General features: G+C 39.1%; 1 protein-coding gene across 1 annotated transcript in view; it reads right to left on the reverse strand.

Annotated features, from left to right (window-relative positions):
* bckdk (branched chain ketoacid dehydrogenase kinase) overlaps positions 1-14,176 on the reverse strand; it is a 19,872-nt gene extending 5,696 nt beyond the window's left edge. Inside the window, exons 1-7 of the mRNA XM_034139981.1 lie at positions 13,848-14,176; positions 9,898-9,966; positions 8,951-9,061; positions 2,928-2,975; positions 1,277-1,396; positions 375-473; positions 1-16 (exon numbers count right to left, since the gene is read on the reverse strand). The exon at positions 1-16 is cut by the window's left edge and continues 58 nt beyond it. Coding sequence (XP_033995872.1) covers positions 1-16; positions 375-473; positions 1,277-1,396; positions 2,928-2,975; positions 8,951-9,061; positions 9,898-9,966; positions 13,848-14,066 — 682 coding nt within the window. The 5' untranslated portion in view covers positions 14,067-14,176. The remainder of the gene's footprint in view (positions 17-374; positions 474-1,276; positions 1,397-2,927; positions 2,976-8,950; positions 9,062-9,897; positions 9,967-13,847) is intronic.
* Between the last annotated feature and the right edge of the window lie 467 nt (positions 14,177-14,643).

The following is a 14,643-nucleotide window of genomic DNA, read 5'->3' on the forward strand; positions in this document are numbered from 1 at the left end:
TCCCCACGAAATCAGTCTGAGAAAACAGAAGAATATTTAAAATATGAGCGCTGTTGAAGACGATAAGATAATATAAGAAGTACTTTATTGATCCCAAATTGGGAATGTTTGCATGTGTTCAGTAGGGCTTGAGTTGAGAGACAAGCAGGAAGTCTGCATCTTCAACAGGGCTCATGTATATATATGTATTTGAATTAAAAGCTGAGTGCATTTCTAGATGTTTTCTTATAAAAAGCTCAGTCATATCCTTGATTTTTTAAATTATGTTTTGTGTGGAGACCTGCAGGAACCTCGGGGGGGAACGTAGAACAAACAGGACTAATTCTGTAACCACAAACGGAGGAAATAAATGTGAGAGATGGTTTTATACGTACGTTTTCTTCGTGCAGAGCGAGGTGGTGCGTGGCCAGCATGCGGATCCCCAGCCGGGAGCAGAGCGTCGTGTCCAGGAAGTTACGCAGGATCATCTCATCCTGAGGAAAACAAACAACAACATCAACACCTCTGGAGGAATAACAAACACCAGATCAGGAGGGTTTATAGGAAAGAGAACGGGGGTTTGAGAACGGGGTTTGAGAACGGGGTTTGAGAACAGGGGTTTGAGAACAGGGGTTTGAGAACGGGGTTTGAGAACAGGGGTTTGAGAACGGGGTTTGAGAACGGGGTTTGAGAACGTTTTACTGACATTTAAAGTGGATTTTTTACCCTTTTTCTTTATTCTCTTGGCTGTTAATGAGTGTTTGTTTTAGTAATTTTATACTCTAGTATGATTTTAAACTACTTGATATTTACTTATGTATTTCCATTTAATACTTGTTTATCAGAATACTTTGTTATTGTATTATATTTGGGGGAAATTGGGTGTTTGTGGCTGTGAATAAATACAATAAAAATGTGCTAAAAATTAGATTTTCTTTTTAAATAATATATACAAATATTTAAATAAACAAACATTTTTTAAATATATAAAATATAGATTTCCACTACATTTTTAAAAGCTAAATATTGATTTACTCCACTACATGTTACATTTAAAAGGAGAAAAAAAAAATATTCTAAATAAACATAAAATAGGGAAGTGAAGTAAAAATATGCAATGAGAAAAATGTTTGAATATATATATATATATATATATATATATATATATATATATATATATATATATATATATATATATATATATATATATATATATATATATATATATATATATACACATAAAAAAATGTATACAAACTAAAAATATATATATATAAAAAAAGTAAATGTGTGTTACCTGGACGTGGCGCCGGCACTCCCTGAAGCCCTCAGCCAGCATGGTCACCACGTCTTTGTGGTCGTCCAGCAGCGCCTGCACCAGCTTACAGAACCGAGCCTCCACCTCCTGGTCCCCGATCTGAAACACAGGATAAACTTTAAAGGGGACCTATCATGCAAAAGTCACTTTTTGATGTCTTTTCTACATAAAGATGTGTCCCCGGTGTGTCAGGGAACTCACGCAGCGTCAGAAAATAAAACCCTCTGTCTTTTCCTCCGTACCCAAATCTCTAAAAACGGGGCTACAACGGAGCTGATCCAGATTTGCGTCCGATATGACGTAATATCTGAAATGTGGACCCACGGCCCTATCAGAAACGTTGCTATCAGAAAGTTGCTATCAGAAACAATGCCCGACTGTTTTGGACGTAATATGGTCGGTGTTTACATTAGCATCGCTAACACTCAGAGCTAACCTGTACTGGAGAGCATGTGTGTGAAGAAGCAGGACATAAAAAGGAACTCACCTTGTGGTATAACCGGCAAGAGAGAAAGCCTTTGAGCTCCATACTGTTTCAGAAATAATCCTTGATAATCCATGATATGGCGTTTCATCACGGCAGTATTTAGTTTAGACAGTAGCTGCCGGGTCCCGCATGAGCTCAGCCCCCTCCTTTTTTTTTTTAAAGCTTTATACCCCAAATCAGCACTTTTGAAACAGGAAGTGAAATAGAGGGATATGAGGCATGGCTATAATGGGTGATCTGTTTGGTATTTTGAGCAAAACACTTCATAGACATGTTTTTTATATATTTTTATATATCTGAGACCTATGCTATTGCCTAAAGATAGCATGATAGGTGACCTTTAACACTTAGATAAGACCTTCATTAATCCATGAGGGAGACTTCTGTAAGAGCAGCAGTGAGAGAGGACATGTCAGAGTCCACATAAAACGTTTGAAAAAGCTTCAGTATAAAAACCTTTTATCAACTTTTAAAACGTATTTCATGTTTTTGGATCAAAAAGTATAATCTCTCATATCTTCAATCCTGCTGAAAGTGTTAAAATCCACTGATGCTAGTTAAAGTGACAGACTGGGGAAAGTAAAAGCAACAGGATGAATTGAATTGTAGATGGTGTTAAAGTCCAGTGTGACATAACAGCAGAGTATGCTGACTGAAACCTGATCCTGAACACTCAGCTCCTCCACCCTCTGAAATCAGCAGAGATTTAACACCACTTTTGAACATTAAAGCATGGAAACATGTCACAGTAGAGACACAGAATATGTCTTCTTTAAATGTCCTTTTAAATATTTAAATTTTTAATCATTTTGGTCAGGGTTTCCTCTCGTCACTTATATGTCCTCATGTATTTCATTAGGATTATGGATATGTCTTTTTATCTGAGTCTGAGCCCCTATATGTGTGTGTGTATTGAGTTTGTGTTCAGCAGTCTGAAGGACAAGACCCCCCTCTGTGATCATTATACGTTTAAAGCTGAAAACTAAAGGGAGTCATGAGGAGAAGATCAAAGACCCCACAACACGCGTTCACTTCAAAACAGGAAGTGAACACGTGACGTGTTGTGAGACCGCAAGAGGTGAGGAACTGAACTTTTGACCCTGTGTGTGTGTGTGTGTGTGTGTGTGTGTGTGTGTCACTCACCGTGGGAAAGTCAATGAGCATGTGGTACGCTCTGATGTAAAGTTCATGCTGTAAGAAAAGAGCAGAAGAGATTAAAACGATGAACACATGAATGCACCAATAATTATAATCCAGTCATAATCAGTCTGTAGCACAGAGTCATTTTACTTCTTAATACTAATACTTATTTAGTATTTTAATATATTTTTTCTATCTAGTATCTTTTTAAAACCATTATTTTAATAATTGATTTAGTATTTTTCTTTATTTGTTAACTTTAAAATTGCGCTACTTTCTTTTCTTTTGTAATTGTTCTTACTATTAAAGGTGGGGTAGGTAAGTTTGAGAAACCGGCTCGAGTGCGCTAGAATTTGAAAATACACAACCGGAGAAAATCTGCCACTTCCTTACAGAGCCCCTCCTCCAACACACACGAACGCGCACATGACCAATGAGGGCACGAGATAAGTTTGTGCACAGATGGAAGGCTGACAGGCAGGTAGGACATCCAGTTATTTTAGCCCGGTCCGGCTAAAATGATTGGTCGTGCTTTTTACAGTACTACGGCTTCCACAGATGACTTTTTTTTATGGATCTTTTGTCAAAGCACTTAAGATATTCATTGCTATCGGGATGTTAACTCCGAGCCGGTTTCTCAAACTTACCTACCCTACCTTTAAGTATATTTATATTTCTTGTAAACATTTCTTTATTATATTACAATATTTTTTAAATAATATGGATTTTTTTAAAGTTATTTGCTCTTTTTTGACTATTGAATTCCTCTTACAGTGTTTATGCATGCACCATTACAACCCACAGCAAACTCCTTGTACCTTTTCAGCCTGTAACACAGTACTTATACACCGAGGTACTTCTACTTCAAGATCCCAGTACTTCTTAAACTTTATCAAACTTAATAATCTCTTGCTGATCAAATCTGCTGTTCGTTTCATTCCCCCCTCAGAGCCCCCCCCCCCCCGCCCGCCCTCAGCTTGATGCACACAAAGGGTTTCTGGGAGTTACGTAACGGAGAGGAGCTGCAGGGAATCTGGGTGAGAGTTCATCTGAGAGAGAGGAGCGGGAAGTAATGTTCCAGTGAGGAGAGGAGGATCTGAAGTGTGTGTGATCAGAGGGTTGAGCAACACACACTCATTAACTGTAACCACAATTAGTTATAAACCCTGCTGAAGGCTTGATGTAAATACTGCCTTGTGGCTTGTATGCTGCTCATGCTCTTTCTGCATATCATGTATTTCTGTTTGCCATGTATATAAATGTTATGTTCATAAATGTTGTATGTGACGGGACTACGGATGGAAACTAGCTCAAAGCTCATTTACATTTAAAAACAATATTTTGTTTAAAATGTTCATTAATGTGCACTGTACCGGTTCAAATAAACAATTAAATGAAAAATGAATTTGTACGCTGACATTTGATTTAGCGCCTTCTCATTGCTTCTTTTATTTAGTTAACATTCCTTTTTATTTAATATGTTGGTCTACTCTTTTTTACTTCTGCCTTTCTATCTGCAAGGTCCCTTTTCTGTTGTTACGCTGCACATGATTTATGAGTTTGTTTTCTGGGTTTTATACAGAGGCAAATATACAACAAATGTGCAAATATAAAATATATATTCAAAAAATATTTAAAAAGCAAATCCGTTAATATAGGAAAATATTCCAAAAGTAAAAATAAATGAGCAAATGTAAACAGACATGCAAATATGCATATTAAAAAAATGGAAACCCCAAAAAAACTTGACAAAAAGAAACTGCAAATACAAAAACACATTTTATACTCCCAACAATATATTTTGCATGTATAAATGGATCTGCAAATATACAAACACAGATAAATCAAATCTGTGAATACCAGCAGGAAGTGTCTGGTTGCTCTGGGGTTTTGTGTATATTTACTTACAAAAAATGGTTTTGCATCAGTGGAAGGTTTTATATATTACACACAGATTGTTTATCCGTTCGAAAAAACATCGACATAGTTTAACGAGACATCTGTGTGTGTGTGTGTGAGAGAGAGAGAGAGAGTGTGAGTGTGAGTGTGAGTGTGAGTGTGTGTGTGCGTGTGTGTGTGTGTGTGTGTGTGAGGGGGTTTAAAGGAATTTTGTTTGTCCAAAAAGGCATTTCAAAATCTCCACAGCAATGCGTGTTTCCAGGAAAACGTGTCAGAGAGCAGCGACCTTCTTTTTAAGAAAAGTATTTTTGCTTCACGTTACAGGAATTTTCCTAGGTAGCAAAAAGAAAACTCCACATCCATCATCCTTTGGGTTTATTTTTAGTGTGGAGGACGAACTGTGGAGGTGTGTTTCAGGGATTCAGCTGAACGCCGTACTGAGGGAAAGGGGATTCATCTGAACGTCGTACTGAGGGAAAGGGGATTCAGCTGAACGTCGTACTGAGGGAAAGGGGATTCAGCTGAACGTCGTACTGAGGGAAAGGGGATTCAGCTGAACGTCGTACTGAGGGAAAGGGGATTCAGCTGAACGTCGTACTGAGGGAAAGGGGATTCAGCTGAACGTCGTACTGAGGGAAAGGGGATTCAGCTGAACGTCGTACTGAGGGAAAGGGGATTCATCTGAACGTCGTACTGAGGGAAAGGGGATTCAGCTGAACGTCGTACTGAGGGAAAGGGGATTCAGCTGAACGTCGTACTGAGGGAAAGGGGATTCACAGGAACATCTCTGGCACAAACAGAGAACTCACTTCCCCTCTGCTCTGACATCTGACTCATGTTCCTTCTGCTTAATATCAACGCTTTGTTTTTCTGTATTGTGTCAGGTCACAGCGACCTGCAGACAAAAAGTCACGCTGCTGCCAAACCACACTCTGAATGATTCAAGCAGAGCAGGAACACTGGCACCACTTCAAACATGTTCACAGTGAGAGAGGAACGAGTCTGAAGAAGTCGACACTAAGTACAGCATTCAGACATCGAGGTGTGAAATGTTGAAGTGCTTTTAGTTTATTTCTAACTCCAGAGCCAGTAAGGGGCTGGAGGAATAAGTATCTTGATGGCTTTCAATATGTTATCCATACACAGACGGCAAGTATCAATTGTTTGTTAGATATTATTATATATAGCAAATACAAAGTAAAAAAAAGGCTTCATAAACATCACGATGTATGTAATCGTAACACTCGGCGTATTGCAAAATGTTTACAATCCCAATAATTGTTACTTAGGTATCCAATACTTCTGGCTGTTACTTAAGTATCAGGATAATATCAAATCGTGACTTTAGTATCAGGTTGGGATGGAAATGGATTCACAGGAACATCTCTGGCACCAACCCAGAATGCACTTCACCGCTAATCTTAAATCTGACTCATGCTCCTTCTCTGTGGCAATTAATGTTTTGTTTATCTACGGGTCACAGTGACCTGCAGACATAAAGTCATGCTGCTGCCAAACCACACTCTGAATGATTAAAGCAGAGCGGGAACACTGGCAGCAAGTCAAACATGTAGAGAGAGAGAGGAACGAGTCTGAACACTGAGAGGTGATTAATGCTGGTTTACAAAACTTCTACCAACAGTTCAGTCCCTGCATGACTGGCTAATACTGGGTTCCATTTGTATAGAGTGGTTCGGGAATTCATGTATTTCTGTGTTGGTCACTGAAGGCAGCATCTCCCTGATCCAATGGGATTCCTCCATGTGATTTTGGATTATTGCAGAAAATAATCCCAACATTTATGATATTTACACGTTTTGTTCAGCAGGATAATCTCCACATATTAACACTTTACGATTTCTGAAGTAAAAAGCTAATGTTGGGCTATAAAGGAACTACAGCACGGTCACATGACTTCACGTCACCACCGCTAAGCTAAAGGAGGCTAATGTTGGGCTATAAAGGAACTACAGCACGGTCACATGACTTCACGTCACCACCGCTAAGCTAAAGGTGGCTAATGTTGGGCTATAAAGGAACTACAGCACGGTCACATGACTTCACGTCACCACCGCTAAGCTAAAGGAGGCTAATGTTGGGCTATAAAGGAACTACAGCACGGTCACATGACTTCACGTCACCACCGCTAAGCTAAAGGAGGCTAATGTTGGGCTATAAAGGAACTATATACTGGTATTTACTGACATATTTTATGTCGTAGAACAAAAATCTCTTCAGCTTGTGTTAACCACAGACCTTATTTCAGGCTAACAACCAAAAACACATTCAGAAACCATTGAAGAGGGAACAGGAAGTGGTTAAATGCTGACTCATGTCAGGGTTAAGGACTCATTCCTGCACCTCTCTATACTTTCCATTATGACCCAAGATGAATTCAGGCTAAGTATAATTAGCTCCTGTGTTGGAGCTGTGCTGACTAGCTCTCTGCTCACTATGTGAAAGTGCAGTTGTCACTTTCTTATTATAGAGTTCACTGCATGGCATGGCTTCTCGTACAGCTCCAACACTGGCTTATTGACAGCTAGTTAACCTAAAGGACTCTTGCACGTATTCTAGGTGACTTTATATAAAAGAAGTGAATGTAAAGGAGTCTTTTTACTTCTTATATCTGCAGCATTTGTTCCAAAGGTTGCAATAAAGGAACAAAAACAGCCCCTTTTTCCGTTTGTGTCACTCCTGATTAGGGTTGGGTACCGAAATCCGGTTCCGGTTCGGAACCGTTTCCAAAATTTAGATTCCATGGGTATTGTTTAGAAATGTTAGTTTCGGTTCTGCTTATCGATTCCTAAGGGAATGCATCTCGCCGCTTTCTGTACTGTTACACGGGGGCGGGGCGTGTAGCGAGCACAGTGGCAGGTTTGGGAAGCAAAACTCGGTTCAGAGTAAGAACAAATAACAATTGTCCGGTACCCGGATTTATAAGAGTTGTGAGGACAGGAGGACCGCAGCTCTCTCTCTCTCTGCTCCGGATCAGCTGAGCGCTGCACGGTGCAGCTCAGCGTCTGTCTCTCTCTGTCTCTCTCTGTCTCTCTCTGTCTCTCTCTCTCTTTCTACACACAGCGGCTCCGCTGCCCGTTTAACAGCCTCATCTTTGTCAACCTTTCTTATGTTCTTTCTCTAACACATTACGAACTAAAACGCACATTACGAACTAAAACGCTTAATAACCTTCATTACGAAGGTTATTAAGCGTTTTAGTTCCTATGTTTTTTAATATTGACCGCCATTTCCTTTATGAAGTAAATCAGCCTCCCTGTCTGTGTCCTCGCGCTGTCCTCACATCCCCGGACTGTGAGACAGACTCGGAGGAGCACAGGGATGTCAGTATTGTTTATGAAGCAGGGTATATAGAAAATACATTATTGTAATGAAAATACTATTTATTTACTTTTACAAACAGTGAGCAGCTGGGCAGCTGCAGCATGTGTATTGCAGGACATGTGTTGGACACACAGACTGTGTGGTTGGACTCTGTCTCACAGGCAGGTTGCACTGTAACATCAGAGGAGACTGGGCTAATTGTACATTCTCAAACTGCACCACTTAGAACTAACTAAACAATGCAGAGATTATTTTAATATAATTGTATTCAATAACCGCAACAAAATGAAACAGTATGAAGTGATTTGTAAATAGGAATACAGATATGACTTAATGTTTTCATAAATATATTTTTCTCCCAGTGAAATTGGCATGGGACTTATTTTTACCCTCTCAAAGAACCGGAATCGAGAACCGAAAATAACCGGAATCGAGAACCGAAAATAACCGGAATCGAAAAGCAGAACCGGAATCGTTAAAATCCAAACGATACCCAACCCTACTCCTGATATGAACTCCCATTGTGTAAGATTGGTAAGGACTATTTTCACAGTTAAAATTGCAAAACTATGATGAGAAATTGACATTTCAAATGCAGTCTGAATGGTAAAAATCCATTAACGCATATTGAAGATATCAGTGTGTAACATCAGGAAAACTGTCGCAAATTTCAGGGTGTAGGTTTAAAAAAGGCTGTAAACAAACACCGATCTGGTAACTGGAGCCGTGCAGTGTGTGTGTGTGTGTGTGTGTGTGTGTGTGTGTGTGTGAGTGTGTGATCCTACCACTTGCAGGATGGTGGGGTTGCAGCCGATGATGAAGGGCAGACTGCGGAAGCCCTTTATGCGATGGGCGATTCTTACAGGAAGCTCCTTATGAAGATACTTGGCACTGCTCTGAGATCACACACACACACACACACACACACACACACACACACACACACACACACACACCACACACACACACACACACACACACACACACACACACACACACACACACACACACACACACACACACACACACACACACACACACACACACACACACACACACACACCACACACACACACACACACACACACACACACACACACACACACACACACACACACACACACACACACACACACACACACACACACACACACACACACACACACACACACCACACACACACACACACACACACACACACACACACACACACACACACACACACACACACACACACACACACACACACACACACACACACACACCACACACACACACACACACACACACACACACACACACACACACACACACACACACACACACACACACACACACACACACACACACACACACACACACACACACACACACACACACACACACACGAGAAGCAAGTGAGTCACAGAGATCAATAAATTTCCCTTTATCCGACCCACAACCGCTATATTTAGATTGCCAAAACAAAGGAATAGTTCAGATAAAAAGCAAAATAAAATAGAATAAAATAATTATAAATAATGTAAAAATATATTATAATATATTATGATAATTATTAATATATCAAATAACAAAAAACATATTTAATACATCTTTAAAAAATCTAATAAATACACATCTATAGTTAAAAATAATAATAATTCAGCTTGTACGAATTGTGAAGTAGCAGACAGTGTTAACATTTATACAAAATTATATATTAAATAATAGTACGGTTGTCTGAGATATTTACCAGAACGTGGTGTCCATCAGGAGATTTCCCAGAATACAGCAGGGTGGCGAGAGTCAGCCGAATCGAGGCCTGGAGAGGAAATAAACACAAGGATTACAAACAGATCCAGAGTCAGAACTGTACGTTATATTACATTATGGGACCAGAAAATACTTTAACATAGAGCTTTATATACACTTTGCATGCATGTGGTTTCATTCATACGATCCACACTCCGGGTCAGTTTATTACCAGGAGTTAATGGCTTTGTATTCAACAAATCCCCTCACATAGCCTTTGCGTTACGAGGAATATAATATAATACAAATTATATAAAAGACACAGCTGTTACTGAAGCTGGAATCCAGGAATATACCTGTAGCAGGTTTATGTATTTTTGTAGAAACCTGTGTATTTGAGGCCAATTATCAATTTAATTAACCAAAATGACTAAATCAGGAGTGTAATAAAGCCGATACTAGCTCCTCTGATGTTTATGTCCCCTCTTTAATCCTTAATGTAGTGTTACTGTCTACATTTAGGCAAACCAGCGCTCCCAGTATGACCCTTTGTGTTTCTTCGCCTCAGGCAATCCTGTGTATTGTATGTAAACAAAGCAATGAATTATGGGTAATTTACTCGTGTAAATTCTGCAGAAATGCAAAATGTGAAAAAGATCATGATTGTTTTAAATATGAATATCTGTGATTAATTGTTAGGTCTATAAAACGTTAGAAAACTGTGATAAATGTCGGTCCTAGGGTCTCAAAATCCAACATGTCTTTTCCTGTAATATTTTTGACTTTTTATTCTAATTATCCAGAATATTTTATATTGTTTATATTTGATATATTTTTCATTTTATTTCTTATTGTTAATTCTCTTTTCCACTTTTTAAAGTATTTAAAGTATTGTATTATAACAGGGTATATGCAGGAATCCTGAAGTCAAATGTAACACCTTTTAAGACCTTTTTTAAGACCCTTTCCATACATTTTAAGACCTCATCGCCACTTGGAGTTTTAACCGGTTACATTGGCGACACACTTTACCTCACATTTACTATATACAGTATTGATTGTCCTTCCTCCTTATTTTCCAACCATTTGGACGCAAACTTGCATTTCCCCATAACGATGTTGTTTAACAACCAGCGTAAACGGACCTTCGCGCGCTATCAAGCAGTGAGCGTGCGATGTCCTGTTCAGATGACGTCAAATCCAATGGGATGCCATAAATAAACTACACAGAATCACACTACACACCTACGCAATGATTACATTCAGGCACACTGTAGAATACAACCTCTTTGGACAATTTATATACTTATTGAAAACAAGCTACAAAATGTAATACCTTGGAAAATGCCGTTTAATACGTTTTAATAGCCTTAATTTTCGCTAAATTGATTTATCAACTTTTAATACTTTTTAAGACCCCGCGGACACCCTGTATAAAGTCTGAACACACTTCTGCTTGTGTGACGAAAACCTTTCCCAAATTGGGATCAATAAAGTATCTACCTATCTTAAAATGTTGTTGTTGTCAGTCCAAAACAAAAACATGTTAACAAAGAAAGCAGGAAATCTTATTGTATATAGGCTGAAAACTGACCATTTTGCACAACAACTAGGTTTAAAAATGGTCTTTATCATAGTTTTTCTGCAGCTAATAACAGATAACAGCTTTTATTAATGAGAGCTCAGCATTGGTTTGATATTAACGGGTGCTGAGACCCCGGTAACGCCCGGCAGAGACACTATCTTTCAGGAGATATAAACACATGTTAGTGAGCGGCAGCAGCAGACAGGCTCTGTGAGTCAGATCTGAGGCGTCTGAACCTGGCTCTCACAAACAGATCTGTTTATCGTAGACACAGGAAAACAAGGCTTTGCTCAAAGGCTTCAGGGCAGAACTGGAAGTACAACTGCACCATGTACAGAGAGAAATACACAGCAAGGTCAAAACAACCTGACTTTTTAAAGTATATCCCTAAGTCAGTACATTAAAGGTAGGGTATGTAATTCACTTCAGAAACACTTTTTGTTATATTCCATGGAATGCTCTTAACATCCCGATAGCAATGAATATATGAAATGCTTTGACAATAAATACATAAAAAAATTCATCTGTGGAAGCCGTGGCGCTGTAAAAAGCACGACCAATCATTTTAGCCGGCCCGGCTAAAATAACTGGATGCCTACCTGCCTGTCAGCCTTCCATCTGTGCACAAACTTATCTCGTGCCCTCATTGGTCATGTGTGCGTTTGTGTGTGTTGGAGGAGGGGCTCTGTGAGGAAGTCTGAAGGAAGGGGCAGATTTTTTTCGGCTGTGTACTTTCAAATTCTAGCGCACTCGAGCTGGTTTCTCCATTCTACCCCACCTTTAAACCAAGTGAGGTACTTTAGTGCAATTTTGTGGTACTTTATTAAAGTATTTCCATTTACTTAGATGTAGTTTTCAGATAATAATAATAATAATAATACATGCTCTTTATATAGCGCTTTTCCTGGTGCTCAAAGTGCTTAAAAACAGATGAAGATGTTGCATTCAAAACACAATGCCTCTCTCACTTATGGAGGACAGTTTTCTGCAGAATCAGAACTTTTACTTTTCTGCTCTTTCCGAGTACTTCCCCCGCCTCTTTATTTAATAGTCGTGTGACCGCCTCAAGTTACAAGACAAACACTGAGTCCAGTCTTGTGGAATTGGAGATCAGAAGCTTTGTGCACGTACATATTAATCTGAGCAACTACACCTTTATTACTTCACAACAAGTCACTTACAGTAAGTGCTATCAACCATGAAGATAACAAACAGAGGAGCAGCAATCCTGCAGGTTCACTAAGTTCAAGCACCATTTAAAGTGCATTGGTTTAAAGGCACAAAATGCTACATACAGGTTAACATTTGTATTTTACTGGTGCATTTAAAACACATGTGTTCTTCTCACTCAGTCTGCAACAGATTGTGTTGACTGTCTGCAGCTTTAAAGGGTTTCATTTCAGTGTTTGAATAACAAAAACAGATGTAAATGACTTCCTTTTTAAAACTGTGAAGAAATACTTGTGTTTTGCTCAAGACATCTGCTAAATGTATGACTAGTGTAATGTAGACATCGGTGTTATTGCCAGAATAAAGGAACAACTGACAATAAAAGAGGGTGGAAAATACTTTTGACAGCACACAAAGAGGCTGGAAGTTGTTAGTGTGCAGATATGATTATGTCAAAAGACCCACCCCTGTTTGACAGCATGTTCCCTTTAATAGACACAAAGTGATGGGTCGACTTGACATCAGACAGTCAGTACAGACCATAGACTGTATATATAAAGGGTACAGACAGATGTACACCATCCACTCTCCATAAATCACTGTGGCATGTTCTGTTATGAAGGCGGTGTTATTTCAGCAGCTAGACACAATGTTCTTTAAAGTCTGAGACGCTGCGTTCAAGTGCTCAGTGGAACATAGGTCAAATAGCGGTCAGGGCTAACGTGCCGCTTTACGTTATTAAACATTAGATTATAATCGAACATCTTAACAGTGATAGTATGAGTGGATACAACTAGATACACTTTGTAACATCGTGTGAGTATAGTGAGTGATATTAATGACATTATACAGGCTTTTTTTTAATTATTTTTGTAATGTTATTATAGTTTTCTTAAAATAGTTCTCTATCTGTGTTTTTAATTTGTGTTTTACTTTTATGTATGCACCATGACACGAAGTCAAATTCTTCTTACGTGTCAACCTACCTGGTAATAAACCTGTTTTTCTGATTCTGATCTGAACATCTTATCCGAGTAACGTTAGAAGGAAGCATCCCATTTACTTGACTTTTCCAGTGTCAGTGAACGCAGCTGAGTCGTAGCTAACGGCTGCAATAAAGCTACAGTTAGCTTTGAACTCCCCTCGTCGTTGTCACAGTTTGTAATACTAAATACCCTTAAAGTCTTAATGGTTACCTTCTCCGCGGACACGTCAATGGCGGACTGGTTGTAGAACGAGGTGACGGTCTTGGATCTTTCCCTCGCCATCTCCGAGTAACCCTGCATGGAGGACGTGGATCGGAACCTCAGCGGCACTGTTGTGATAATCGGGGCCGAAAACAGGGTGCCTAACCTCGGCCTGGCTCGGCAGGAAGCACCGCTGAGCACCTCCACGGCGAGACCCGCGAAACCCATCGTTTCTCCGGACAGAAGAGTGTGTGTGTGTGTGTATTAAAGGTGTAAATGTTAGGAGGCCATCAGGGTCGCGTCGTATGGTGCACAAAGGCACGAATACAGTAGAGAGAGGGTACAGAAAGGGCTTTGTGCTCATTGGCCAGTAGCGGAGAGATACGGGGTGACGTAATGAGGCGTTGTCCAATGAGAGAGGAGAGGAGAGGAGAGAAGGCGGGGCTTAGGTGTAGTGTTAACCCCGCCTCCTCCATGCACTACTGTACTACTGTAACTATTATAATAATATTAAAATATAGTAATATTTACATGACATAAAGATGAAATATAGATATAGTCGTAGAAACATATAATTCATTAATAAAAGTACCAAGTGCAGTTAAAAAAATGTATTAAAAAATAATTTAGTAAAAGTTATCTAAGTATTATACCATTAAAATAAAGCAATATTTACATGAAATAAAGATTAAATAAAGATATAACCATAGAGAAAAAAATGTATTAACAAATAATTTAGATAAAAAGTATTTTCACTCCAAAACCACACACACAACAATGAAAGAAGTTTTAAAAAATGCAGTTT

This window comes from Trematomus bernacchii, unplaced genomic scaffold (genome assembly GCF_902827165.1).
Source record: "Trematomus bernacchii unplaced genomic scaffold, fTreBer1.1, whole genome shotgun sequence".
Lineage (NCBI taxonomy): Eukaryota > Metazoa > Chordata > Actinopteri > Perciformes > Nototheniidae > Trematomus > Trematomus bernacchii.